Source organism: Geotrypetes seraphini, chromosome 2, assembly GCF_902459505.1.
Source record: "Geotrypetes seraphini chromosome 2, aGeoSer1.1, whole genome shotgun sequence".
Classification (NCBI taxonomy): Eukaryota; Metazoa; Chordata; class Amphibia; order Gymnophiona; family Dermophiidae; genus Geotrypetes; species Geotrypetes seraphini.
Window position 1 is genome coordinate 420,801,565 of NC_047085.1, and position 26,447 is coordinate 420,828,011.

General features: G+C 43.0%; 1 protein-coding gene across 1 annotated transcript in view; it reads left to right on the forward strand.

Moving 5' to 3' along the window:
- Positions 1-26,447, forward strand: part of CDK6 (cyclin dependent kinase 6) — a 356,418-nt gene that overhangs the window by 317,144 nt on the left and 12,827 nt on the right. The window contains exon 6 of the mRNA XM_033931133.1: positions 19,654-19,704. Within this exon, the coding sequence (XP_033787024.1) occupies positions 19,654-19,704 (51 nt within the window). The remainder of the gene's footprint in view (positions 1-19,653; positions 19,705-26,447) is intronic.

The following is a 26,447-nucleotide window of genomic DNA, read 5'->3' on the forward strand; positions in this document are numbered from 1 at the left end:
TGTAGACACAGTGAAAAGAGGGAAACGGGACTAAATAGTAAGAAAGAATTTAATTTAGATGGAGGCAGAAAATAGAGAAGGAAGACCAGAGAAGAAAAGGGAAGAGAGAGCAGAGAATGATCAGATCTGAGGGGAGGAAATGAGAAGAGAGATATGCTAAAAACCACAGGGGGGAGGGAAGGATAGAGATGCCAGACCATGAGGGGAACAGAAGGAAGATGATGGATGCTAGACCAAATTGGGGGGTGGGGGGGGGGGGCAGGAGGAGAGATGGCAGGGAAAGACAGACAGTGAATGGAAGGGGCAGATGCTGGACTGAAGAGACAGAGAAGGTTATCATGCTGCTGTACCGGGCCATGGTACGCCCTCACCTGGAGTACTGCGTCCAGCACTGGTACTTTAAGAAGGACACGGTACTACTCGAAAGGATCCAGAGAAGAGCAACTAAAATGGTTAAGGGGCTGGAGGAGTTGCCGTACAGCGAAAGATTAGAGAAACTGGGCCTCTTCTCCCTTGAGCAGAGGAGATTGAGAGGGGACATGATAGAAACATTCAAGGTACTGAAGGGAATAGACTTAGTAGCTAAGGCAGGGAGAACGAGAGGGCACTCTCTAAAGTTGAAAGGGGATAGATTCCATACAAACGTAAGGAAGTTCTGTGGTAGAAAGCAACATATTTATTTGGCTCATAACTTGCTGGCGCCCGATATTTTTAGCTCACAGTGAAAAAAGTTTGCTCACAACACCCGCCCGCTTAGAGGGAACACTGGTGCTATGATGGTCTGATGGCATCCTGTGTTTTGTTTTATGCACTCAAACACTGAAGGTTGTGGGTCTGAGCACTATTTAAAAGAATATTTTAATGAACAATATAAAACTCACAATATTGTAACATATATGTAGTTATTCAATATATTATCACAATTATAGAATATTATTGTTCCCTAGTAGTAGTGAATCTCTTTATATACGATCATAGATTAGCAATCCTCTTGCTGTTCGAAGGACTCCTTTAGGATCTGGAATTTATACCATGCTTTGTTGAACTTTGGTTGCAGCTAAGTTGCCTCTGAGCTAAGCCTCAGATTTCCAGGCTCTGAAATATAGCGGTCATAGGTCTGGATTCTGCAAAAGTTCCCATTCAAATTCTCCCTTTTATCTTTTGAAAGCTAACCAGTGTAGCTTTGTAATTCTCTAGAATCCTCAAATGTTTGTGCTATTTTTTAATTTTCAACTGTTCTAATTTGTTTTTGAGAAGAGAAGAGTACCAAATTAGAATTAATTAATTAACTAATTAATTAATTAATAACATAAATAAATACATTCACAAATACTTTCATCCTTGCTAAATACAATAATGCATCTCTATGGTAGAATTGCTTTAAAACCCATGATGATTAAAATGATAAAATATTCAGTGCTGGTTAGTACTCAGATGCTGGTGCTATATATCTAGGTTTAAGTTGTCCACTAGCATTTATCTAGATGTGGGATAACAAAGTAGAGTCCATGCCATTCATTTTATCCACCTATGTGTAACAAAATGGCTGCTCTTGCTGAATGTGCTATCCTAACATACCTGGCTACTTATCAGGATACCATTTTTTCTCACGCGGGGAATGGGGTTGGCATGGCAGGATGGAGTGGGCATCGGCATGGCAGGATGGAGTGGGCATCCTTCCTGCTGTTTTTGCTACCGCAGGGGAGTCAGTTCCTGGTGCCAGTTCGTAGGGGGGTATGTCAGAGAGGGCCATCATCAGTGGGGGGGATGCTTTTTTTCTTTTTCTTTTTTTAATGGGGCAGATATTGTGCATGTGTAACATGCACAGCATCTGTGTCCATTGAAAAAAAAGGGCTAAACTATGGTTAGATAGGTAAGAGACTGGTCTTGACCAGTCACTCTTTTTGGATCACTAAAAGCCATGTTAGAGAATAAATCACTCTGCTAGTTTACATGGCATTTCAATATTAATGAGCTTATTTGCATGGTGAGCCATTTTCTGCATCAGGTCAGTAAAGGCAGGTTTTCAGAATATCCACAGAAGCTGTCTTATGCATATTCATTGCAGATATCCTAAAAACCCAATTGACCAGGTGGTCCCTGAGGACTGAGTTAAAAACCACTGACCTAAATAGTGCTCATAACAGACTCATTTTAAACCATTGGTTCCAAGGTTTTTATATATGTAACTAGAAGCATTACAAACTCATTATTTACATATGTAAATGCAGCTATTTACTTATGTAGATGCCATGCAAATCTCTTAAAATTACCTCTGATATCTTATAATATGAATCACTAAATTGGCTGAGGCAGGTGGCACCAATATAGACTAACCAGTTTATTAAGGACCAGAGTCCACTTTGTCAGATGCATGAAGTGAAGTTCAGGGCAAGGGTACATATAAGGAAGATGCATGAGAAAGGAAAAGGATACAAAGATTAAACACTGGAAAATGCAGGGCAGGATGTGAAATTTCACCTCATGCATCTAACAAAATGGACTTTGGTCCTTGAAAGTTCATGCCTCAATAAATCTGTTAATCTATACGGCGCCACCTGCCTCTATCAATTTTGTTACACTAGACTTGCATGGCTACTCCTTTTAAAATATGAATCACTAGTAGTATTTTTTTTAGTGTTTTATGGAAAGGAACGTGGTATACTCTTTAAATCTCAAAGACCTCCATAAACTGAATTTCCTGTGGCTTTGGTAGAAATATTTTCATCAATTTTGCTTCTTTATCACCTGCATTCCTTCTGAAACCCTCAAAATTCTCACATTGTTCTCTGTCTCATATTTTTTGTATCTTCTTAATCCAGTTACATTTCAGCAGTGATTTAGCTTTTGTCTGAAGCAGTGTTACCGTATTTTCCAATTAATTTCCTGTCATTTGAAATAAATAGACTTGTGCTGTAAGAGAGGCAGCCTCCATTTTAATATCTGTGACTACAGCATGATTCTCCATCATTAATACTCAGATTTCTAGGAACTGCAGCTCTTTTATTTCTCAATAAAGAAAATTTTGGTTTATTTTTTTGCTACCTACTGTTTTCCCTGAGAATGGAGAGTCCTTTTTTGGACCATAGTACCTCATTCTATTTTGTCAGATTTACTACTGACAATGACGGTTCTCTCTTCAATAATTATTTAGAAAAGAAGACAATTTATTCACAGGATTTATTTAATTTAGTTTGTTCCTCAGAAAGTAATTCTCCTACTTGTTTCTAGTTCAATAGGAATGTCAGTCCTGAACCAGTGTTTTTTTGCATCTTCACCCATGGGTGTGTGTAGAGAGCCTCGTTTGCATTTTTCTGCTCCGCCTCTCTTATCCCTGGACTGTCCTGTACTCTTCAGTTTTTCTCTCTGCACATGAGGCGATAGAAGCCTGTCTAATCTGCTCGTGTTTATTTCTTTCTTTTTTCAGGTTTTTATCATCCAATCGAGAGGCTTTTTGGTGCTGCAGAGGCTCCCAGTCTCAGGACATCTCTGGCTGCAGGATAATACAGACTTTCAGGTCAGAAGTCTGTAGCCAAGGGGCAGACTGCTTTGCAGTGCACCCACTTGGCCAGCCTGCACTAACAGTCCGGGAGCTCAGGTTCTGTCCACAGTGGGTTTGAGTGCAGGCTGAGCAGCTCCATGGTGGTTCTCCAGGATCGGGGCTGACTGCGTTTCCTCCCCTGGTGGGGGTTGAGGTCTCATTCCTGCCAGAGGGACTGAGAGGCAGTTGGAAGAAGCAAGCAGTCTAGTTTCTAGGTTTGCTTTAGGCAGAGGTTCTCCCCTTCTGCAGGGTCAGCCTAGGCAGCACAACACGGCACAGTAAGTACAGGGCTGAATGCCCATAAAACAGAATCGGGGGGGGGGAGGGTCTCCAGAAGTAGAGGAGTATTTGATTCTGGGGCAAGATCCAGTGTGCTCTACACCTAAAATCCTAAAATCACTAGTTTTTGACCCCCAGTGTAGCTCCCACAGGCCGCTTTTAGCACCAAATTGTGACCATCATGGATTTCCCAATTTTTTAAATTAAAATCTGCCTCTAAACACCTCAATTTTGCTCAAAATCAGTTTAGATGGACTCAGGCCAGTATCCTCTGGATTCATGCCAGATTTGCAGTGGATGACTGGCCAAAGACTGTTTGTGTTCCACGTGCATATAGCTCATGAGGAGGGGGCGGGAACCACAGGCTTAGTCTTCCCTAATCTATCTGCTAGTTTGGGATCACAGATTGTCCGGGTCCCAGGTCAGAAATCCTGGTCACAGTTGGGAAATGTCGACAGTACGGCCCCAGCAAAGTGCAGCCATGCCATTATTGGAAAGCCCCAGGAGCGCCCGCGGTGCCCTCAGGGCATCCTGGTCAGGGCTTTGCTCCAGAATTTATTAGCATGATATACAAAGCATAATTGAATTAAAATGACCACATTAACTCGGAGATCTTAGCAACTGTACTGCCAGGAATTTCTCCCACTCAGAGCACATGTGCCCCACAGCAAAGCCATGCTTAAGAGACGGGGTGCCAATCTGATGAAGACTGGGAGGAGAAGAATTCGGTTTATGTGCCATTGCTCTTCCATTCAGGGTCCTCATTAGCAGGCAATAAGGTCTCATATTTGGAAAATACCAGAGTCCAACCAGAGAGCGGCCCTGGATCTTGGAGAGGACTTGACAGTGTGCAAGTTTTTTAACCCCTCAGTGCTCTTAGTGGTAATCAGGTTAGATTCTCTCTTAGAATTAAAGATAGAACAGCACCAGTCTCCTGTGTCGCAGTACTCAGTTATGAGAAGCACTAAAGCTCAAACTATGTACTTTCCCTCCTACCCAGACATCACTAGGATGATCAGGGACCATTGGAATGCTCCAGAGGGTGTCCTCCGTATAGCAAAGGTCATGACAAAGCTATATTCCTTGGATGCCGAATTTCAACAGCTTTTCATCTCACCTAAGGTGGATTCCGTATTGGCGCAAGTTACCAAGCGTATCTCCCTCCCCAGTAAAGGGGGAGTTGTATTAAGGATACATAAAATTACAGGCTAAATTTTGTCCACAGGAGACAATAGCCACAGTGTTGGGATTAAAGGCAGCAGTAGCGGAGTTCTATGTTGCAACTCAAAGTTATGTCAGACTCCCTCCCCCCCCCACCAAACACACACACAGAAGAAAATGACACAGATACTCAATTCCTTATGGAGGGAGTGGATTACGTTGCAAATGCACTGTATGATTTGCTCAGAGTACTCAGTAAGATCTCTGCATATACTATCTCCACCCGTAAAATGCTGTGGATTAGACAGTAGGCAGGAGATTCTGCCTTTAAAGCGATTCTGAGCATCGGTTGGACCACTAGACGACCGAGGGATAAAAGGGGCTCTCAGGGAAGACAAGGCCATAGTAGAGAGATTAAATGGATTCTTTGCTTATCCCAGGACAAGCAGGCAGCCTATTCTCACATATGGATGACGTCATCAGCGGAGCCCGGATGCGGAAGCTCGCAAGCAGACTTGCTTGAAGAAAACTTGAAGTTTCGAGTCAACTGCACCACGCATGCGCGAGTGCCTTCCTGCCCAGCGTAGGGCACGTCTCAGTTCTCAGTTTTCTGTGGAGCCGAGAAGTCCATCTTTGACTCTCTGCGTTTAACTTCATTACTTCGTGCCTTCTCTGAACCGCAGTTTGTATTTTTTTCTTCACGAATCGCTGTTCGGGCTTTATTTCTTTTATTTCTAGTTTTTAAAAAAAAAAAAAATTTCAATCTTCCGTCCATCTGCCGGGGCAGGCCGCTCAGCCGCAGCCCAAGGGCTTCGATCTTGCGTTGGCTATTTTTCCTTCTATGTAACCAGTGCCAGCGTGCGATTTCCCTTACGGACCCACACCGTCGGTGCCTCAAGTGCCTTGGGCCAGAACATCGTTCTATTCCTACTTCGACTACACCACCGACTCCTCGCTCGAGGTCTCCACTTCCGAACCTCGAGGATGCAGCGGTTTCGATTGCTTCGTCCAAGTCTCCATATTCTTTTGATGCCTTTTTTCCTGTCGAAGCTTCATCTTTGACCCAGGCAGCCTCGACGTCCTCGAGTCCTTCTCAAGGCAAAGCATTGGCGGATCAGCTATCTTTCTCATCTTTTCTTCGTCAGATGGCTGTTGACTTGGATCTTCAATTAGATGCTGGTTCCAAATACTCTAAGGAGTACCTCGAAGTCATGCATCTCCCTCAACCTCCTGCAGAGTCACTTAAGCTTCCTCTTCACAAGCTTTTGTCTCAGACTTTTGGTCGATGCCTGGAGACCCCTTATACCATACCGGCTGTTCCAGGCAAATTGGACTCTAGGTATAAAACTGTACATCGCAAAGGGTTTGACAACTCACAGTTATCTCATCAGTCCCTGCTAGTCGAGTCCTCCTTGAAGAGGTCCCATCCTTCCAAGGTTTATGCCACCGTTCCTCCTGGAAGGGAAGGGAAAACTATTGACAAATTTGGACATCGCATCTATCAAAATGCCATGATGTCCTCTAAAGTCCTCAATTATAATTTTCATTTTATTACTTATTTTGAGTTCCTCATTTCTCTATTACCAAAATTCTTGACTTATTTGGATACTCAAAAGCACTTTGAATTTCAAGAAGTCCTTGCTTCTTTATCACAACTCCGATTGCTCTCCTCCAGTCATCTTATGATGCCTTCGAGTTGTCTGCCGGGGCAGCTGCTTGCTCTGTAGCCATGTGTCGCCTTGCCTGGCTCGTACCATTGACATGGACCCTAATCTTCAGGATTGCTTAGCTAATATTCCTTGTGCAGGCAAGAGGAACTGCCACCTTGGACTTGGTCCTAAATGGCATAACTGAAAGGACAACAGATGTAGAGGTCACTGTTCCGTTGGGGACAAGCGATCACAGCATGATCAATTTTAAAATTGGCATCGGGAAGGGGAAACGTACCAAGACTAAAACGACAACCTTTAACTTCAGAAAAGGGAAATACGACAGCATGAGAGTCATGGTTAGAAAACGGCTCAAGAAAAAGGCAGCCAAAATCAGAACGGTCGATCAAGCATGGTCCCTACTAAAAAATACCATCACCGAAGCGCAGAATCTCTACATTCCGCAGATATCCAAAGGAAAGAGAAATAAAAACAAAGGAGAACCAGCTTGGCTAACTAAAGAGGTGAAGGATGCAGTAAGGGATAAGAGGAACTCTTTTAAAAAATGGAAACATGAGCACACAACGGAGGCCTGGAACAGTCACAAGGTCGACCAGAAGAAGTGTCACAAGGCGGTAAGAGACACCAAAAAAACCTATGAGGAAAAGATAGCGCAAGAAGCCAAAAACTTCAAGCCCTTTTTTAGATACATAAAACGGGAAAAACCAGCTAAGGAGGCAGTGGGCCCTCTCGACGACCAAGGAAGAAAAGGGTGTATCAAGGAAGACAAACAGATTGCGGATAGGCTAAACTCATTCTTTGTGTCTGTCTTTACCAAGGAGGACACTGCATCAATGCCAGAAACAGGGAGAGTATTCAAGGGAGAAAATGAGGATAGCCTCACCACAGTAAATGTGGATTTGAACATGATATATTATCAGATTGACAGATTGAGAAGTGATAAATCCCCTGGACCAGATGGAATTCACCCGAGAGTGCTAAAGGAGCTTATGATAGAAATCGGAGAACTATTACAATCCCTAGCTAACTTGTCAATTAAAACCGGGCAAATACCAGACGACTGGAGGATAGCGAATGTCATCACAATCTTCAAAAAGGGTTCGAGAGGAGAACCGGGCAACTATAGACCTGTGAGTCTTACGTCGGTTCTTGGGAAGATGATTGAAGCACTAATAAAGGATAGCATAGAGCAGCACCTGGAAAATCACGACCTGATGAGAGCTAGCCAACACGGCTTTAGGAAAGGGAAGTCATGTTTGACTAATTTACTTCAATTTTTTGAAGAGGTGAACAAACAAATTGATAGCGGTGAACCGGTGGATATAATATACTTGGACTTCCAGAAAGCTTTCGACAAGGTTCCCCACGCAAGGCTTCTGAAGAAACTACAAAGCCATGGAATAGAAGGAGATATACTAAGATGGATAGGCAAATGGTTAGAAAACAGATTGCAGAGGGTGGGCATAAATGGAAAGTTCTCAGACTGGGAAGAGGTTACGAGCGGTGTACCCCAGGGATCGGTTCTTGGGCCCATCCTGTTCAATATCTTCATAAACGACCTAGAAGATGAAACAACAAGTAATTTAATCAAGTTTGCGGATGACACAAAACTATGTTGGGTAGTTGGGACACAAAAGGACAAAGAAGAACTTCAGAGAGATTTGAACCAGCTAGAGAAATGGGCAGAAAAGTGGCAGATGAAGTTTAACATAGAAAAATGCAAAGTGATGCACCTGGGTAAGAAAAACAAGGAACATGAATATAAAATGTTAGGTGTGACACTGGGCAAGACCGAACAAAAAAGGGACCTGGGGGTACTGATAGACAGGACCCTGAAGCTGTCGGCTCAATACACAGCGGCGGCAAAGAAAGCAAATAGGATGTTGGGCATGATTAAGAAGGGAATCACAAGTAGATCGGCAGACATCATAATGCCGCTTTACAGAGCAATGGTCAGACCACACTTGGAGTACTGTGTTCAACACTGGTCTTCCTACCTAAAGAAGGATATAACCCTACTGGAGAGGGTGCAAAGGCGAGCCACGAAGTTAGTTAAAGGTATCGAGAATTTGAGCTACAAAGAACGCCTCGGAAAACTGGGATTGTTCACCCTCGAGAAGAGAAGACTGCGAGGAGACATGATAGAGACTTTTAAAATACTAAAAGGTTTTGACAAAATAGAGCAAGAAACATCGTTATTCACATTGTCAAATGTGACTCGGACAAGAGGTCATGGACTGAAACTAAGGGGCACCAGGCCCAGGACAAATATTAGGAAGTTCTGTTTCGCACAACGAGTGGTGGACGCTTGGAACGCTCTCCCTGAGGAGGTCGTGATGGAGACCAGCATTCTGGGATTCAAGAGCAAGTTGGATGCACACCTTCTTGGAAATCACATTGGGGGATACGAGTAAACAAGGTTTCTCAGCAGGGAACACCTAGCTTGGCCTCCGCGGGTGCGGGTCGCCGGACTGGATGGACCTAGAGTCTGATCCGGCGAAGCCATTTCTTATGTTCTTATGTTCAGTGACCTCTTTGATGAATCTATCGAGGCAGCCACCAAGAAATTGTCTGAACATGAAAAATCCTTTGCTTCTATTGTCAGCCCTAAGCCAAAGCCAGCTCCTGCCAAACCTACACGTCCTGCTTCTATCTATCAACGGCGTTTTGCTCCAAGGATGGCTTCTTACAATCGCTCTCTTCTTAAGAAACAGCAGCCTCAGAAACAACAAATACTTCAACCTTCTGTTGCACCTAAGGCTACTCAGCCTTTTTGACTGTTTAAAACAGAGCATAACCTCCACTGTTCTGACTCTGTCTTCTTTTCCCCCTATAGGAGGTCATCTCCATCTTTTTTTTACCACTGATGGATGTCAATTACATCCGACCTCTGGGTACTGACCATCAACAGGGAAGGATACTCTCTTCATTTCACTCAGGTTCCACCAGAGCTTCCTCTAAGAGAGTATCCTTCCAATCCTTCCCAGACCGCCCTTCTTTTTCAGGAAGCTCAAGCTCTGCTTCGTCTCCATGCCATCGAACCAGTTCCTCTGGACCAACAGAACAGAGAGTTTTACTCCCGTTACTTCCTTGTTCCGAAGAATACGGGCGATCTGCGGCCCATTCTGGATCTCAGGGCTCTCAACAAATTTTTGGTCAAAGAAAAATTTTGAATGTTGTCCCTGACATCTCTTTATCCCCTTCTCGAGCAGAACAACTGGTTATGCTCTCTGGATCTCAAGGAGGTCTATACTCACATTCCCATTCATCCTGCCTCCCGTCAATACCTCAGATTTCGGGTGGGGGATCTGCATTATCAATACAGAGTGCTGCCCTTCGGCCTGGCTTCCTCTCGCAGAGTGTTCACCAAGTGCCTGGTTGTGGTAGCAGCAGCTCTAAGGAACCATGTTCTTCAGGTATTTCCTTCCCTACCTCGACAACTGGCTCATTAAAGATTCAACATCTCAGGGGGTTATTGTAGCGACCCAATGGACTACCTGGTTCCTACAAAGTTTGGGATTCGAAATCAACTTTCCCAAATCCCATCTTCAGCCCTCACAGAATCTACAATTCATCGGAGCTGTTCTGGATACTATCCAGCTCAGAGCATTCCTTCCACAACAACGTCTGGAAGCTTTTCTTCAACTCTGTCATACAGTGTCTTCCCGCTCTTCCATCTCAGCAAGACACATGATGGTACTTCTGGGTCACATGACCTCCACAATACACGTGACTCCTTTTGCCAGACTTCACCTCAGAATTCCTCAGTGGACCCTGGCATCTCAATGGACGCAGGTTTGCGACCCACTTTCTCGACACATACCAGTCACTCCTTTATTGAAGCAGTCTCTCCGTTGGTGGATGCTCTCTTCCAATCTCTCCAGAGGCTTCCTTTTTCAAACACCCCTCCCCCCCATCAAAAGGTCCTCACGACAGATTCTTCGACCTATGCTTGGGGCGCTCATCTCGATGATCTCCGTACCCAAGGCCACTGGACCAGTATGGATCGTCGGTGTCATATCAATCTATTGGAACTCAGAGCGATCCTCAAGGCTCTCAACGCTTTCCAACATCTTCTTCACGACCAGGTAGTCCTCATTCGGATGGACAACCAAGTCGCCATGTATTATATCAACAAACAGGGAGGGACGAGATCTGCCTCCCTTTGTCAAAAAGCTCTGAAGGTTTGGGATTGGGCAATCCGCCACAACACCTTCCTCAAAGCTGTCTATATCCAAGGGGCGAAAAATTGCTTGGCGGACAACTTGAGTCGTCTTCTGCAACCTCACGAATAGACACTCCATTCCTCGCCTCTTCATCACATTTTTTCACAGTGGGGAACACCTCAGATAGACCTCTTTGCAGCTCCCCACAACTACCAACTGCCTCAGTTCTGCTCCAGATATACTCTCCTCATCGCTTAGAGGCAAATACTTTTCTCCTGGAATGGACGAATCTTTTCCTCTATGCATTCCCTCCATTCCCTCTCATTCTCAAGACTCTGGTTAAGTTAAAGAATGATCATGATTCTGATTGCTCCTCGGTGGCCGAGACAACCTTGGTTCTCCCTTCTACTTCAACTCAGCAGCAGGGAGCCATACCTTCTACCAGTTTTTCCATCTCTGCTTACACAGAGTCAGGGATCTCTGCTTCATCCCAACCTGCAATCTCTCCACCTTACAGCTTGGTACCTCTCAACTTGACTCCTCTGCAGTTTTCTCAACCTGTCAGAGACATTCTGGAGGCTTCTAGGAAACCTACCACTAGACAATGCTATCACCAAAAATGGACTAGATTTTCTACATGGTGTTTTTCTCATGATAATGAGCCCCAACATTCCTCCTTATCTTCTGTTTTGGATTATCTTTTGGATTATGTTTTGGATTATCTTATCGACTTCTGGCCTCAAGTCTACATCAATCCGAGTCCATCTCAGTGCAATTGCAGCTTTTCATCAGCCTATCGAAGGGAAACCCCTCTCTGCTCATCCGGTGGTTTCCAGATTCATGAAAGGACTTTTCAATGTCAAACCTCCTCTCAAACCACCTCCTGTGGTTTGGGACCTCAATGTTGAGCCTCCATTTGAACCAAAAGACAAGGCTCATCTGAAGTATCTTCCTTGGAAAGTGGTGTTTCTCATTGCCCTCACTTCTGTTAGACGAGTCAATGAGCTGCAAGCTTTAGTTGCTGATCCACCTTTCATGGCATTTCATCATGACAAGGTGGTCCTTCATACTCATCCTAAATTCCTCCCTAAAGTGGTCTCGGAATTTCATCTCAACCAATCCATTGTTTTTCCAGTCTTCTTTCCAAAGCCTCATTCTCATCCTGGAGAAATAGCTCTTCATACTCTGGACTGTAAACGTGCTTTGGCCTTCTATTTGGAATGCACCAAATCACACAGAACTGCTCCTTCAACTTTTTGTCTCCTTCAATCCCAATAAGTTGGGACATCCTATCTCTAAGCGTACCATCTCCAACTGGATGGCTGCTTGTATCTCCTTCTGCTATGCCCAGGCTGGATTACCCCTACACAGTAGAGTCACAGCCCACAAAGTTAGAGCAATGGCAGCTTCAGTAGCTTTCCTCAGATCTATTGAGGAAATTTGCAAGGCTGCTACTTGGTCCTCGGTTCATATTTTCATTTCTCATTATTGTCTGAATACTTTCTCCAGATGGGATGGACAGTTTGGCCAAACAGTATTACAAAATTTATTCTCTTAAATTGCCAACACTCCCACCATCCCATTTTGGTTAGCTTGGAGGTCACACATATGTGAGAATAGGCTGCCTGCTTGTCCTGGGATAAAGCACAGTTACTTACCGTAACAGGTGTTAACAGGTGTTATCCAGGGACAGCAGGCAGCTATTCTCACAACCCACCCACCTCCCCTGGTTGGCTTCTCTGCTAGCTATCTGAACTGAGGAGACGTGCCCTATGCTGGGCGGGAAGGCACTCGCGCATGCGTGGTGCAGTTGACTCGAAACTTCGAGTTTTCTTCAAGCAAGTCTGCTTGCGAGCTTCCGCATCCGGGCTCCGCTGATGATGTCACCCATATGTGAGAATAGCTGCCTGCTGTCCCCGGATAACACCTGTAACGGTAAGTAACTGTGCTTTCGGTCTTCACTGAGGAAGAAGTGGAGCAGTTACTGGTGCCAGAAATAGTATTCAATTCTGATGAATCAGAAAAACTCATACAAAGCTCTGTAACACTGGATGATGTAATGGGTCAGTTTCACAAACTAAACAGTAGCAAATCACCTGGACTGGATGGTATACATCCCAGAGTGCTGATAGAATTGAAAAATGAACTTGCAGAACTATTGTTAGTAATTTTTAATTTTTCTCTAAAATCCAGCATAGTACCAGAAGACTGGAGGGTAGCCAACACGATACCAATTTTTAAAAAGGGTTCCAGAAGTGATCTGGGAAATTATAGACCAGTGAGTCTGGTATTGGTGCCAGGCAAAATGATAGAGACTTTAGCTTCTTTATATGATTTTTTTTTATAGTTTATGAAAGCAAATCTCTTTTTCCTTACCATCTCAGATAGTACTTTTGAGACCATAACAATCTTTTTTCCTCTTACTTACTTTCCTTACAAAATGGTTTGTTGCCCTTACAATAACTCCTTTCAATTTTGCCCACTGCTTTCTTATTTCTTCCAGATTTTCCTATTCGTATAACAATTCCTTGACATAATTCCCCATCTGAACAAAGTTAGTTTTTTAAAGTTTAGAACCTTCACTTTCGAATGAGCCCTCTCTACATCTGTCTTAATATTAAACCACACCATAAGATGATCACTGGATGCCAAATCATCATCCACTATAACATCAGCTTAGAAAAGCACTGGATGGCAACAGAGCTGTGTATTGTATATTCAGATTTAATAGCGCTTTCACATTTTTTCCCTAGCTGTTTTCCCCCAAGGTAGACTTAAAATAACAAAAAACAGGAAGAGGATATCCTTAATATAAGTCTTGGCAGAATAATAATTATGCATTTCCTCTTCATAACAAATTCAGCAGCTGGCCAACCAAAGCCCAGCTCACTGTGATATAAATCAGAAACACAAATAAAAAATAGAAAATGGACATTAAGGGCCAAATTCTGCAAAGTGCACCTACATTTGGGCGTAGTTTTGATGTCCTCATTAGACACACTTTGTAGAATTGCGCTTAAGAACACTGAGGGTTGCTCAGCGTCAGTTGGACATCCAATTTTTTAGACATCCTGTACAGAATCGGGTTTTAGGCGGGTGTTAGACATCCAACTAATGTCCTTAATGTTATAATTCTGATGTTATTAGAATGGCAAATTTATGCTATTTTTTATTATAATTGTAAAATGTTGGCACCATACCAATTTTTTAAATCTGTTTAATGTTTTGGTTTATTTATTTTCTGTCAGAGGTACTGAGTTGGATTTGAACTCAGAACATCAGTGTAAAAGGCTGTAGCTTTAACCAGTGTGCTACAGAGGAAGCTAACAAGCTGCATAGCAATTATAAAACTTGGTCTTATAGGCATTGTTGTGGAGATTCTTAGGAATCAAGGAAACTTATATCTTGGCATCCCAAGTCCTCAAAATTTTCTTCACACTTCTACCTCTAACCCTCTGTTGTAGTTCCTTCCTATTTCTCCTACTATAAACCGCGTCGAGCTCTACGAACGTGGAGATGATGCGGTATACAAACCTAAGGATTAGATTAGATTAGATTAGATTCTTCAGGCAATTGAATCTTGGATGGTAGAATTCAAATTGAAAATTAATGCAGAAAAAAACAAATTTTTCTTTGCATCTCCAAATCTAAATAAAGATGTTACATCTAAACTAAACTAAACTAAACTAAGGCTTAGGTTTATATACCGCATCTTCTCCACTAAAGTGGAGCTCGACACGGTTTACAGAGTTTAAAAAAATATGGGAAGAGAGAAGAGAAAGAGTTTACAAAGCATAAAAAGAGGGGATGTAATCAGGAGAAGAGATTATTATATGCTAGAGAAAAGCCAGTTTTTCAGTTGTTTTCGGAATAGTTGGAGGGAGTCCAGGTTCCGCAGCGGGACAGTGAGGTCGTTCCAGAGGCCGGTGATTTTGGAGAGGAGGGATCTACCCAGTTTACCTGCGTGGAGGATGCCGTGTAGAGAGGGGAAGGATAGTTTATGTCTGTGGGCAGATCTGGTGGTAGTTGGTGTCGGGGCGAGGAAGGATAGAGGGATTAGGGGCGGAAGGATGCCGTGAATGATCTTGAAAGCCAGGCAGGAGCATTTGAAATGAATTCTGGAAAGTACTGGGAGCCAGTGAAGATTGGTAAGTAGAGGGGAGACGTGGTCATATTTGCGTTTAGCAAAAATCAGCTTAGCCACAGTGTTCTGGATAAGCTGGAGTCTGCGAAGACTTTTTTTCGTTAGGCCTAAGTAGATGGCGTTACAATAATCGAGTTTGGATAGGATGATGGATTGTACAAGGACGGTGAAATGCTTTTGGTGAAAATAGGATCTAACTTTCCTCAGCATGTGGAGGCTGAAAAAACAAGATTTTGCCAGGGAATTCAGGTGATCGTTGAGGGAAAGGGAGAAGTCGATAGTGATGCCAAGGACCTTGCTTGAGGACTCAAGGTGTAGAGCAGGGCCTGTGGGTAGGGTGAAGAGGGCAGGCAGGTGAGCTAATTTTGGGCCGAGCCAGAGTAATTTTGTTTTTGATTCATTTAATTTCATCTGTACTGAGAGGGACCAGGCATGAAGTCTCATTATGCATGATGTGATGTTCTCTTGGAGGTTTGTACGGTTTTATCGCCATAAATGATAAAGCATATAGTATCATGCCAACCATAAAGATTCTTGGTGTAATTTTAGATCGAACTCTTACCATGAAAAATCAGGTTGATTCATTGTTTCAAAAGGGTTTCTATACTTTATGGAAATTAAGAACTATTAGAGCACATTTTGATATTAATTCCTTTCGACTATTAGTTCAATCATTGGTCCTTAGCTTGATTATTGTAACATCGTTCATCTTGCTGGAGCTCAAGAAAATCTTTAAAGATTACGCACAATACAGAATGCAGCAGTTAGATTAATTTTTGATTTGAAGAAGTATGATCATGTCACCTATTTCTATTGTCAACTACATTGGCTTCCGATTGAAGGATGCATTAAATTTAAGTTTGGCTGTATTTGCTTTAAGGCAGTAACAGATCTACTCCCAGAGTATCTCATGGAATCTTTCATTATTACAAACTCCAAACATTTTAGGAAATCTCATTCAATATTCTTGTTTCCTTCTGCAAAGGGATGTAAATATAAGAAATTCCAGGAGCATTTGCTGTCCTTTCAAGCAGCTTCATAGATTAGGGATCTGACTCACATATTTACATTTTCAACTTCGTATCAACAATTTTGGCATGCTGTAAAGATGCATCTCTGTATAGAATCTTTTGGAAGTCAGATATTGGTCTTTCATCTTGCTGGAGCTTAAAAAATTGTTAATTCATTTTTATTGCTAATCTCTTGAACCGCATAGAACTTAACGGTATTTGCGGTATACAAGTGAGCCTTTATGTTTTATGTTATGTTATACTTTTGAGCAGAGTTTGGGCTTCAGATAGACCTGAGTTTGATAGATGTGAATTCTGTGGATGGGACTTTGGCAGGCTTTGGACGTTTCCAATGTGATCTTCTAAATAGGGTTTAGGGATTTTATTTTTACTTTATTTAGCTCAAAATACTTTTTTTTTTACCATCATTTTTATTAAGGTCTCCTTTTACAAAGGCACACTAGCGGTTTAACGCGCGTAATAGTGCGCGCTAAACTGCTGGCCGTGCTAGCCGCGCTAGCCGCTACCACCTCCTCTTGAGCAGGCGGTAGTTTTTTGGCCAGCGCGGGGGTTAGCACGCGATTAAAAGTCGCATGCGCTAAATCCGCTAGCGCAGCTTTGTAAAAGGAGCCCTAAGTTTTTGGGTTTTAAAAAAAAAATACAATCAATACAACAACAAGCCAACAACTGCAAACAAGAGGAAATAGCAGTAACCGTCAGGTTGTTTGCGTTATTCCTTCACGAAGACCCACAGAAACCAAACCCCCCCACCAGAAATACACCTCAAAAAAACCCCAACACCCTGCACTCCAGTGTCAAAAATTCAATAAAGATCTTCTAGCTCTAGGGGATAATCCCTCTCAAACAGGAGCCCATATTTTCCTAAATTTCCTCCACGGCCCAGGACCGCTCCTCCGAACATCCAGATATTCAAATTTCAACAAAGTAAGCAATTCATTTCTCCACATAGTAAGGGTAGGCGCTTCAGCTTGGCGCTACAACAGAAGGATACATTTCCGGGCCAGTAAGGAGGCCTTTTGCAATAACATGTTACCCCCCTCTAGACAAGCCCAAATGAACCACCTGAGAAAAAAGCAGAACTTCCGCCCTCAAAGGAATCTGCTTACGCAGAGCAGACTGCAGGTACAGTGCTACAAAAGACCAGAATGTTTGAATGCGGTCACAAGACCAAAACATATGAAGCAAGCCTGCAGGGGTGGACTGGCACTTAGGACACTAAGCATGAGAGGCATAGCCAGAGACATAGGCCCAAAATGGTGATACATGCAGCCGCAAAAGAAACTTGAAGTGCTGCTCCTACAGCCCAAAGCTCAAAATACATCTAATAAGCCACCACATAAACAGGGCACATCAATACAAACATATTGCATGCCAAACCTACTAGTTTTCTGGCCAAACAATCCTTTTTTCTCATTAAATAGTACTCCAATGAGCTCATTCTTCAAAGAGATGCAACCACATGACATAAATATATAGATTGCACAGATAACTTCATCTGCAAAAGGGTAAAACCAGAAAAAGCAGATACAGACCTTAGCATGGCTTCTAGTTCATTGTAAATGGAGGTGTGCAGCTGTGGAATAGACCTTACACGCATAACTTTCTAAGCATATTTTGTAAAGAGGTGGGTGTACATTCTATTGTGTGGATCTCAAATGGGGGCATGGCTAGGGGAGGAGCATGGGCGGGTTGTGGTCATTCCTAAAAGTTAGGCTCACTGTTAGGGCATATTCTATATCTGCACATTTAGGTTGGGTTTTCATTGGCATAAATACAGTACCTATGAAGTAATGCTAGTCACACGGATAGACACTATGTGTGATTCTATAAGCTGTCCAACTCCAAAGGCAATTCATAGAATCATACTAAGTGGCAACGATTTTCAGCATCAATTCTTCAGTATGGCTGGACATAGACACTGGGCAGACCATCCTCTTAGACACCAGAAATGTGCAGCACCTGGAATCCAATTTGAAGGTTTATGTTCAATTTAATTCCACTGCAGATGTTACACCTAGTACATTCTGGGAAGGATTGAAAGTGGTGATGAGGGGGTGGATAATATCCTTCATGGCTGATAGGAGAAGGGAACATCAAAAGAAGCAGGAAGCTTTGTACCAACAGTTGGTGCATCTGGACAGCCAATATAAATCAGGGTTTGTGGGGGGGGGGGGAACAAGATTATTCACCAATTGGAGCAGATAAGGGGGGGAGTTACAGGAGCTAGAACTAGGGTCATTCATGTACGCCTGCAGATGGTACATCAGAGGTACTTTGAGAAGGGAAATAGAGTGGTTGACTTTAGCACATAAACTGAAACGGAGACAGGTAAGGAACTATATTACCACTATCATTGACTCAGACGGGATTTGACATAGACAATCGGCGCATATTGGTAGAGTCCTTACTCAATACTATAAACAGCTCTGTACCCTGCAAATGGAGTCAGCTGAGTCGGAGGTGAAGGCTTATCTAGAATCGATAGCCCTGCCTCGACTTATAAAAGAGGAAGCATTGTAGCTTTCTAGACCCATTGAGGTCCCGATAGAGAGAGCTGGGCTGTAGCCTTCTGAATTGTCCACTGGAGGGAGTTCCAGCTAAATATCACAAACTGGTTGCTCTTGTAGTAACGGCGGCCAGACTGATATTGGCGGCAGCCTGGAAACAGCCCAGAACTCCCACTAGATAGTAAGTGCAGCTTAAAGTGGACTATGTTTGCCATATGTTGAGACTTTCGGCATTGTGCTCTAATAGACCGGAAGTTTTTGAAGACTTGGAACCCCTATATGCAATGGTGTACCCCTCTGGGTTGAATTGTAACTATATGAAGATACCCTCATCGTTGCTCTCTAAGTTGCTGGTGACAGGGAGGGGAGGGGGGATTGCTGGCTGATGTACTTATTGAATCTCTGAGAGCATTGTACTGAAGAAATAGAGTACAGCTGTATAGCGAGATATCATGCAGGCAACTCTGTAAGCAATGTGAAGAAATATTTTCAGTTGATATATTGCTGTTTAACCTATTAAAATAAAGAAAATAAATTTGAAAAAAAGAAAGAAAGTTGTGCGTGTAAATTCTAATTAGTGCCAATAATTGCTTGTTGATTGGCAATTATTGGCATTGATTAGCTTGTTAATTAATTTGCACACACAGTAATCAGAATCCGGGCCTTAGTGCATGCTGACAGATAGATTACCAACTTTGGACGTTCATCTGGAAACGTACAAGCTGGACTTAGGCTTTTTTTTTTTTTTTTTAAATGCCCATCTATGTCACATGTGGAAATGGCATGAGCAAAGTATGTGAGGTTATTGTTAATATGTGCACTTCACATTTGGTAATTCCCAAATAGGAAACAAAAAACGTGATTAACTTTTCTAACAAAATTTGGATAAAATACAAATGTTAAAACTGCCCCGTGTAGTTTACAACTAAGCAGGCTATTTGGAAAGTGTTCATTTGCTAGTTACTTCAGTTCTAAGTTCTGTAAGCTCTGACATTTAACCTGGATACAAACAGGTTACCAAGTACAAACTCTTATAGCAGTGATAAACAAATGGTTGGTTTGAATAGAAACCACTGTTGTCAACAAAATAATAATCTGTGGTTAAGAAAATAATTACACTGATGTTTTCTTTTCCTTTTTTTCATTCCTTCAAGGCCGCTCTTTTGTGGAAATTCTGATGTTGATCAACTAGAAAAAATCTTTGAGTAAGTAAGACTAAAATTTTATGAATTATTTTCTCCCTTACATATCCCCCACTTTTTTTTTGGGGGGGTATATAATCTTTTTATTAGGCAACAGCAAAAAGTATACAATAAACCACAGAGAACAACAGTAGTCTGATCAAACAAAAACCTCAATCCATCAAATGCAAATCCATAATATACACAGCAAGTGTTAACGAACAGTACGTAGTAGCAAGGGTCAAATGGTGCCTAATACAAGTTTTCAGTTACCTAGGAAAACCCATCCCCAAGTACCAACCTCCCTGCCAGACAAACAAAGGGACAGGCCCAAACTCCTAGAATCCAAGTCCCCCCCCCCCATCCCACCCATCCCACCCTCCATTGTGTGGCTGCCAAGGAATCCAAGAAATTAAGTCAAATAGAAGAGACAAATAAGATGTACACAAAGAATGAAATAGATAGATATTGTGCATGATCCCACAAAGTGCCCCAACAACAAAACTCAGCCCACAGCAAGACCCCCAGGGAATCAGGAATTGAGCAAGAGGCTTCTTGCCTTATGAGAGAGAGAAGTCCAGTAAACCTCCCAAATATCTTGAAAGTGTTCCCAATTGCCCTCCACTCGCACCCTCCACTGCCCGGCGTTCCAGTAGCGCAAGTTCATAAAGAAACAACTTCCATGTAGCAAGCAAGGGAGTCGCCAGTGCTCTCCAATAGACCAAAATAACCTTCTTGACCAAGAGGAGAGCTTTAAAGATCAGGAGCTTAGGCCCCCGAGAACATTGAGGAAGCTTACCTCCGTCATAGAAGAGAGCCAACGTCAGGGTGCACACAGGTACGGAGGGACATATTGAGGTCAAGAAAATCCACACCCTAGCCCAGAAGGACCATACTCTGGAACATGCCCAAAACATATGCCCCCAAGGTAGCAGATCCCATGCAACATTTAAGACAAACAGCCCGGGTAGCAAACCCCGCTCTATAAGCTCTCCATGGGGAAATAAAAGCTCTATGCAGGAATTTATATTCTTGCTCTCTATGGAGCATACTCTAAGAGAGAGTACACAGCAGTACAAAGCAATGGGAAATCAGAGAGGGTGGAATAGTGTAACCCAAATCAACACTCCACACCCCTGCCAACAAGTCCACTTGTAGATCAGGAGCATGAGCCTCCAGCTCGGAAACATAATACCGAAGTCGAGGGGCAAGATCTTCCCAAAAAGGCTAGACTCTGACCCAAACTTTTTGCTATGGAGGAGCGCAAATGAGAGTGGTCTAGACCAAGAATATAGTGCTTGAGCTGCAGATACCCAAAGGCATCCATCTGCTCAAGAGCGTAAAGAGATGCCAGCTCCACAATAGAAAGTATACTCCCTTGTTCATTTAGCACATCACCAACCCTATGGATCCCATGAGCATGCCAGAGCTGGAAAACCCTATTATCCCGCCCTGGACTAAAATGAATATTACCCACAATAGGTAATAAGGGCGAGATACTATAACTGATACCTAAATGTTTGCAGAGCACTTTCCAGATGATCCGCATTTAAGACCAAATAACATGGGTACGCACTGAAGCAGACAATAAAACAGAGGGAGAATGCAAAAGAAATAACCCAGAAAGAGGGAGCAGAAAATCCCGCTCCACAGAAAAAGCAAGGAAAGAGGAGCTCTCAAGGCACCAGTCCCACACTTGTCACATACCACAGGCCAAGTTATATGTGCGCAAATCCATCAAACCAAACCCTCCCTTTGCTTCAGATAACATCAGTACCCAAAGTGGCAGTCTGGACCGCTTCCCATTATATCCCCCCTTTTATAAAACCATGCAAGAGGTTTTTAGCGCCTGCCAGTGCAATGAAGGCTTTGTGCTGCTCCAACGCTCATAGGAACTCTATGACCATTGGAGCAGTGCAGAGCATTCAGCGTGCTGGCTGGGGGATAGTTTGTGTTACTTTACTCACCTGAAATCCATCTCCACATCTTTTGTGCACTGCAGAATTGTCGATTCACATCATGGAATTCATGATGCAAAGTGAACTGCCAGGCTTACACTGGGTTGTTGTTGTTTTTGTTCTTTTGATTTATCATGCACGAAGAAATTTAGGAACATCTGTCCAAGAAATAATGGAGAATATTATTCAGGCTTTTAAGTGATTTTAGTTCATGTTTTGATACTGGAACAAATGTTTCTCCACAGACAAGCAAGGGAGATGCAGACACACTGAATGATGACATCCTCTGGATGAACCCAATTTGCACAGGATAATATTGAGATTTGTTTCATTTGTTGTCCTGAGCATGCGCAGGTACTGTTTTACTGACTAGAGGTCCCTTCTCCTCTTCAGTCAAATGGTGTTAGTCTACTGTTTGAGATAATATATAGAATTAAATAGAAATAAAATAGAAGGAATAAAGATGGTACCATTTGCCTATTTCTGAACTGAAGAAGGAGTTTTTTCTTCAAAAGCTAATCAAACAACACACTAACTCCCCCTTTTACAAAGCTGCAGTAATGGCTACCATGCGGCAAATGCTCCAACGCCCATTAAATCCCTATGGGTGTCGGAGCAATTACCATAGCAGCAGTCGCTACCATGGCCTTGTAAAAGGAGCCCTAAAGTAGTCCAATAAAAAAGGTATCACCTTTATTCTTTTTGTTTTGTTTTATTTCTTTTTAATTCTGTATAGTATCTCTTCAATCAAAAAACTTTCCATTGCCTGGCAAGTTGCATCTTTTGGCCAGCAAAGATGGAAACTCCTCCCGTGGATATCTCTGACTCTCATTCCTTAATCCCAATTCAATATTCAGCAGCAGCAACAACTTTAGCAGCTCATGGTCCAAAAACAAGAGATCACTGCTCTATTCGTGTACCTCCAAAAGAAAGTTTAAAACACAGTCTGCACCTCCCCAGAATGGAACAGCATAGCAGGGGCAGACTGACCTCTGGGGCAATAGGGCAGTGCCTGAGGGCCCACAACAGTAGGAAGCCCACTCTCCCCTAGTTTCCATCTAGTTTAATCAATTTTGAAAGGTGGTTAGGGGTCCATGACCCTTAGTGCATGGGGGCCCAGATCAATGTCTGCTGCCCCTGGGCCTGCAGCAGCCACAGATTATGTGCCTGGCTGACAGATCAAACTGCCTCCATGATTGCGGTAGTTAAACGGCTGCAGAACTGCTCTTCTCCAGTGCATATGCAACAGTAACCGGACTGGGAGCAGGAACTTAAGCCCTCATAAAAAGCAGTGGGCACATCAAGTCTTCAATAGACTCCTTCCCCTAAGGCTGCTTTGCTACAGGCAGACTACAGGAAGAGCAAAAAACATTCACAGAAAACTATGCATAAGAATGAAGGCATAGATATTTAAAAGACTAACAAGAGGCAGCATTCTTCTCATAACAGCTCTCTGTCTTCTTTCACCTGTAAACAAATATCTGTGCTGTAGCTACAGTCTATAACAGTGGTCTCAAACTCGCGGCCCAGGTGCCACATGTGGCCCGCCAGGTACTATTTTGAAGCCCTCACCATGTTTATCATAATCACAAAAGTAAAATAAAACAGTTTCTTGATCATATGTCTCTTTAGCTATAAATGACAATATTATTATTAAGACTTAGCCAAAAAGAAAGATTTATAAACTATAAAGAGTTTTACCTCATGCAAAAATGTTATTTCTTTAATAAGACATTAGCTATTTTTTCTGAGGCCCTCCAAGTACCTACAAATCCAAAATGTGGCCCTGCAAAGGGTTTGAGTTTGAGACCACTGGTCTATAAGGATATTAGTTTCAGCCCCTATTTCAGTCAGGACATTTCTAACAAAGGACTAGTTCAGCTCCTTTATAAATTCATACAGGATACTACTTTACTACTTCAAAGGGGTAGGGAGAGCGGATAGATTAGCAATAAAGCATAAGCACCAACATTCCAATCATCTCCTCTCCAAAGACATGCAGAGATTTATGTTTCTAATCACTATCATTAGCAGACTCCCATGGCTTCTCTCAGTCCTTAGGACTCCCCACTCTAAAAGCGAACTGATCTCCCAGACTCAGATGATGCTCATTTCTATCAATAGCCCAAGTTTCCTGTGTTTTTAATAGCATAGAGGGTGAACTCTCATCTTACCAGTTTCAGGTACCACTGCTATCTCAAGAAGTCTCAATACCTGAGGACTAGGTTGAGAACATTAGAATAGCCATACTGGGTCAGAGCGATGGTCCATTTATCCCAGTAGCTTGCTTCCTGGTATCCTGGCCAATCCAGGTCACAAGTACCTGGCAGAATCCCAGATAGTAGCAACATTCCATGCTACTAATCCCAGGGTTAAATAGTGGCTTTCCCCATATCTGTCTTAAAAGCAGATTATGAACTTTTCCTCCAAACCTAAATTTGCTAGTTGCTGTTACCGGCTGATTTCCTGATTTTGCTTTAAGAACATAAGAATTGTCACTGCTGGGTCAGACCAGTGGTCCATCGTGCCCAGCAGTCCGCTCACGCGGCGGCCCTTAGGTCAAAGACCAGTGCCCTAAATGAGACTAGCCTTACCTGCGTACATTCTGGTTCAGCAGGAATTTGTCCAACTTTGTCTTGAATCCCTGGAGGGTATTTTCCCCTATAGCAGCCTCCGGAAGAGTGTTCCAGTTTTCTACTACTCTGGGTGCAGAAGAACTTCCTTACGTTTGTATGGAATTTATCCCCTCTACCTACCTCAAAACACTTTAATTTTGATTAAAATCAATACAGATGGACTCCTGCCTGTTTTAACCTGAATTCATGCCAGATTTGCACTGGATGGCCAGCTGAGGAGCATCCTTGTTCCACATGTTGTGGGTCATGTGAGGGGGGTGAAAGCGATGGGCTTAGTCCCCTCTGATCCCTCTAGGGTGGCAGAGTTGCAGGGGCTTGGTTTGTAGGTCAAAAAATTTTCCTAGAGCCCTTGGATCTTTTTAAGCTGGTGGCTTTGCTAGAAGTCATTACTGAAGCCTTGCGAGAATTGCAGCTTGAATCCCCCAAACCTCTGATACTCAGCTTTCAGTCATAAGTAGCTCTGAGGCACAGACCACATTTTTCCCTTTGATATTACCAAGATGCTGATGGAGTATTGGGAGACTCCTGAAGGCCCTCTGAGGGTTACTAGGACTATGATGAACTTGTATCCCATGGCTCCTGATTTTCAATAGCTGTTTGTCCACCCTAAAGTGAATTCATTGGTAGTGCAGGTTACCAAACATACTTCTCTGTGTAGTAAAGGTGAAGTGATTTTAAAGGATTTACAAGACCAAAAAGTAGAGTTAGTCCTCAAAAGGTAGTTCAAGGCCTTGGCATGGGGACTAAAGGCAGCGGCTGCAGATTCTTTCACTGCACATGCCTGCCTTGTCAGATTGTATTGGGCTTCATTGGCAGAGGATGAGGCTTTACTCCATTTAATACTTTCAGGGGTGGATTATGTAGCAGATGTTCTATATGATGTTTTCAGAGTCATGAGCAAAGTTTCTACTTATTCTATAGCCGTCCATGGATTGCTCTAGATCAGGCAATGGGCAGCAGATTCGGCTTCCAAGGTCACTTTGAGCAGGCTATCTTTATAGGACCAAATGCCCTCTACTCATAGATCATTTCAGGGTTCTCAGCAGAGATTTGGAGGTTCCAGGCAAACTCAGCTCTCCAGTATGTATTCCACAGCAGTCTCCAAGAAGTCACAATGATGCCATGCTAGCTACTAACCTCCCCCCCTCCCCCCCCCGGATAGGAGGAAGGTTATCTTCTTACTGGGAGGTCAGGGAGAGGATTTGCTTGGATCAATGGGTGCTAGACATCATTCGAGAGGGCTACAAGCTCTAGATTTTACGTCCCCTGCTAGACCTCTTTGTGGACTATCTGGCTGGATGGCCAGAGAAGAAGGTCAAGGTCCAAGCAATGGTGAAATGGCTACTAGATATTTGAACCATGGAACCCATACTAACAGAAGAATCAGGCTTGGGCTCCATATACTTTATCATGCCCAAGAAAGACTCAGATGACTGGAGACCAATCCTGGATATGAAGTTGGTCAATGCAGTTGCTGAAAGTGCCACAATTACAGATGGAGACTGTTTGGTCATAGCTGCAGTGGCTCTATTGAGTTTCTAGCTTCTCTGGATTTAACGGAGGCTTACTTACATGTTCCCATATTTTCAGATCACAGGAAATTCTTGAGATTTCATGTTCTCAGGAGGCATTTCCAATTTTTGGCACTGCCATTCGGTCTGGCAACAGCGCCTTACACTTTCACTGAGATAATGGTCATGGCAGTAGTACACCTATGCAAGATGCATCCCTACTTGGACGATTGGCTGTTCAGAGTCCCATCCAAGACCGCCAGTGAGAAAGAAGTGGTGCAAGTTATCCACCTACTGCAAGACATGGGGTGGATTATCAATTTATGGAAGAGTCACTTGGAGCCGACACAATCTCTAGAGTATTTGGAGGTCTACTTCAACATGGCAGAAGGCCATGTCTTTCTTCCAAGTCCAAGTAAATAAACTCAGACACCAGATTTCAGAGATCCTGACAATGCCTGCCTCTACAGCTTGGCACTATCTAAAGGTGCTGGGGTCAATAGTAGTGACCATAGAGGTGGTTCTTTGGATGAAAGCTCATGTACTCCTTCGCCAAGATGCACTGTTGTTCCGTTAGCCTCTGCAGATGGATTCAATCCTGATGCCACTGAAGATTATTTACATACCTTTTTAATCTTCTTTCTAGGAGATAGGAACGTCAG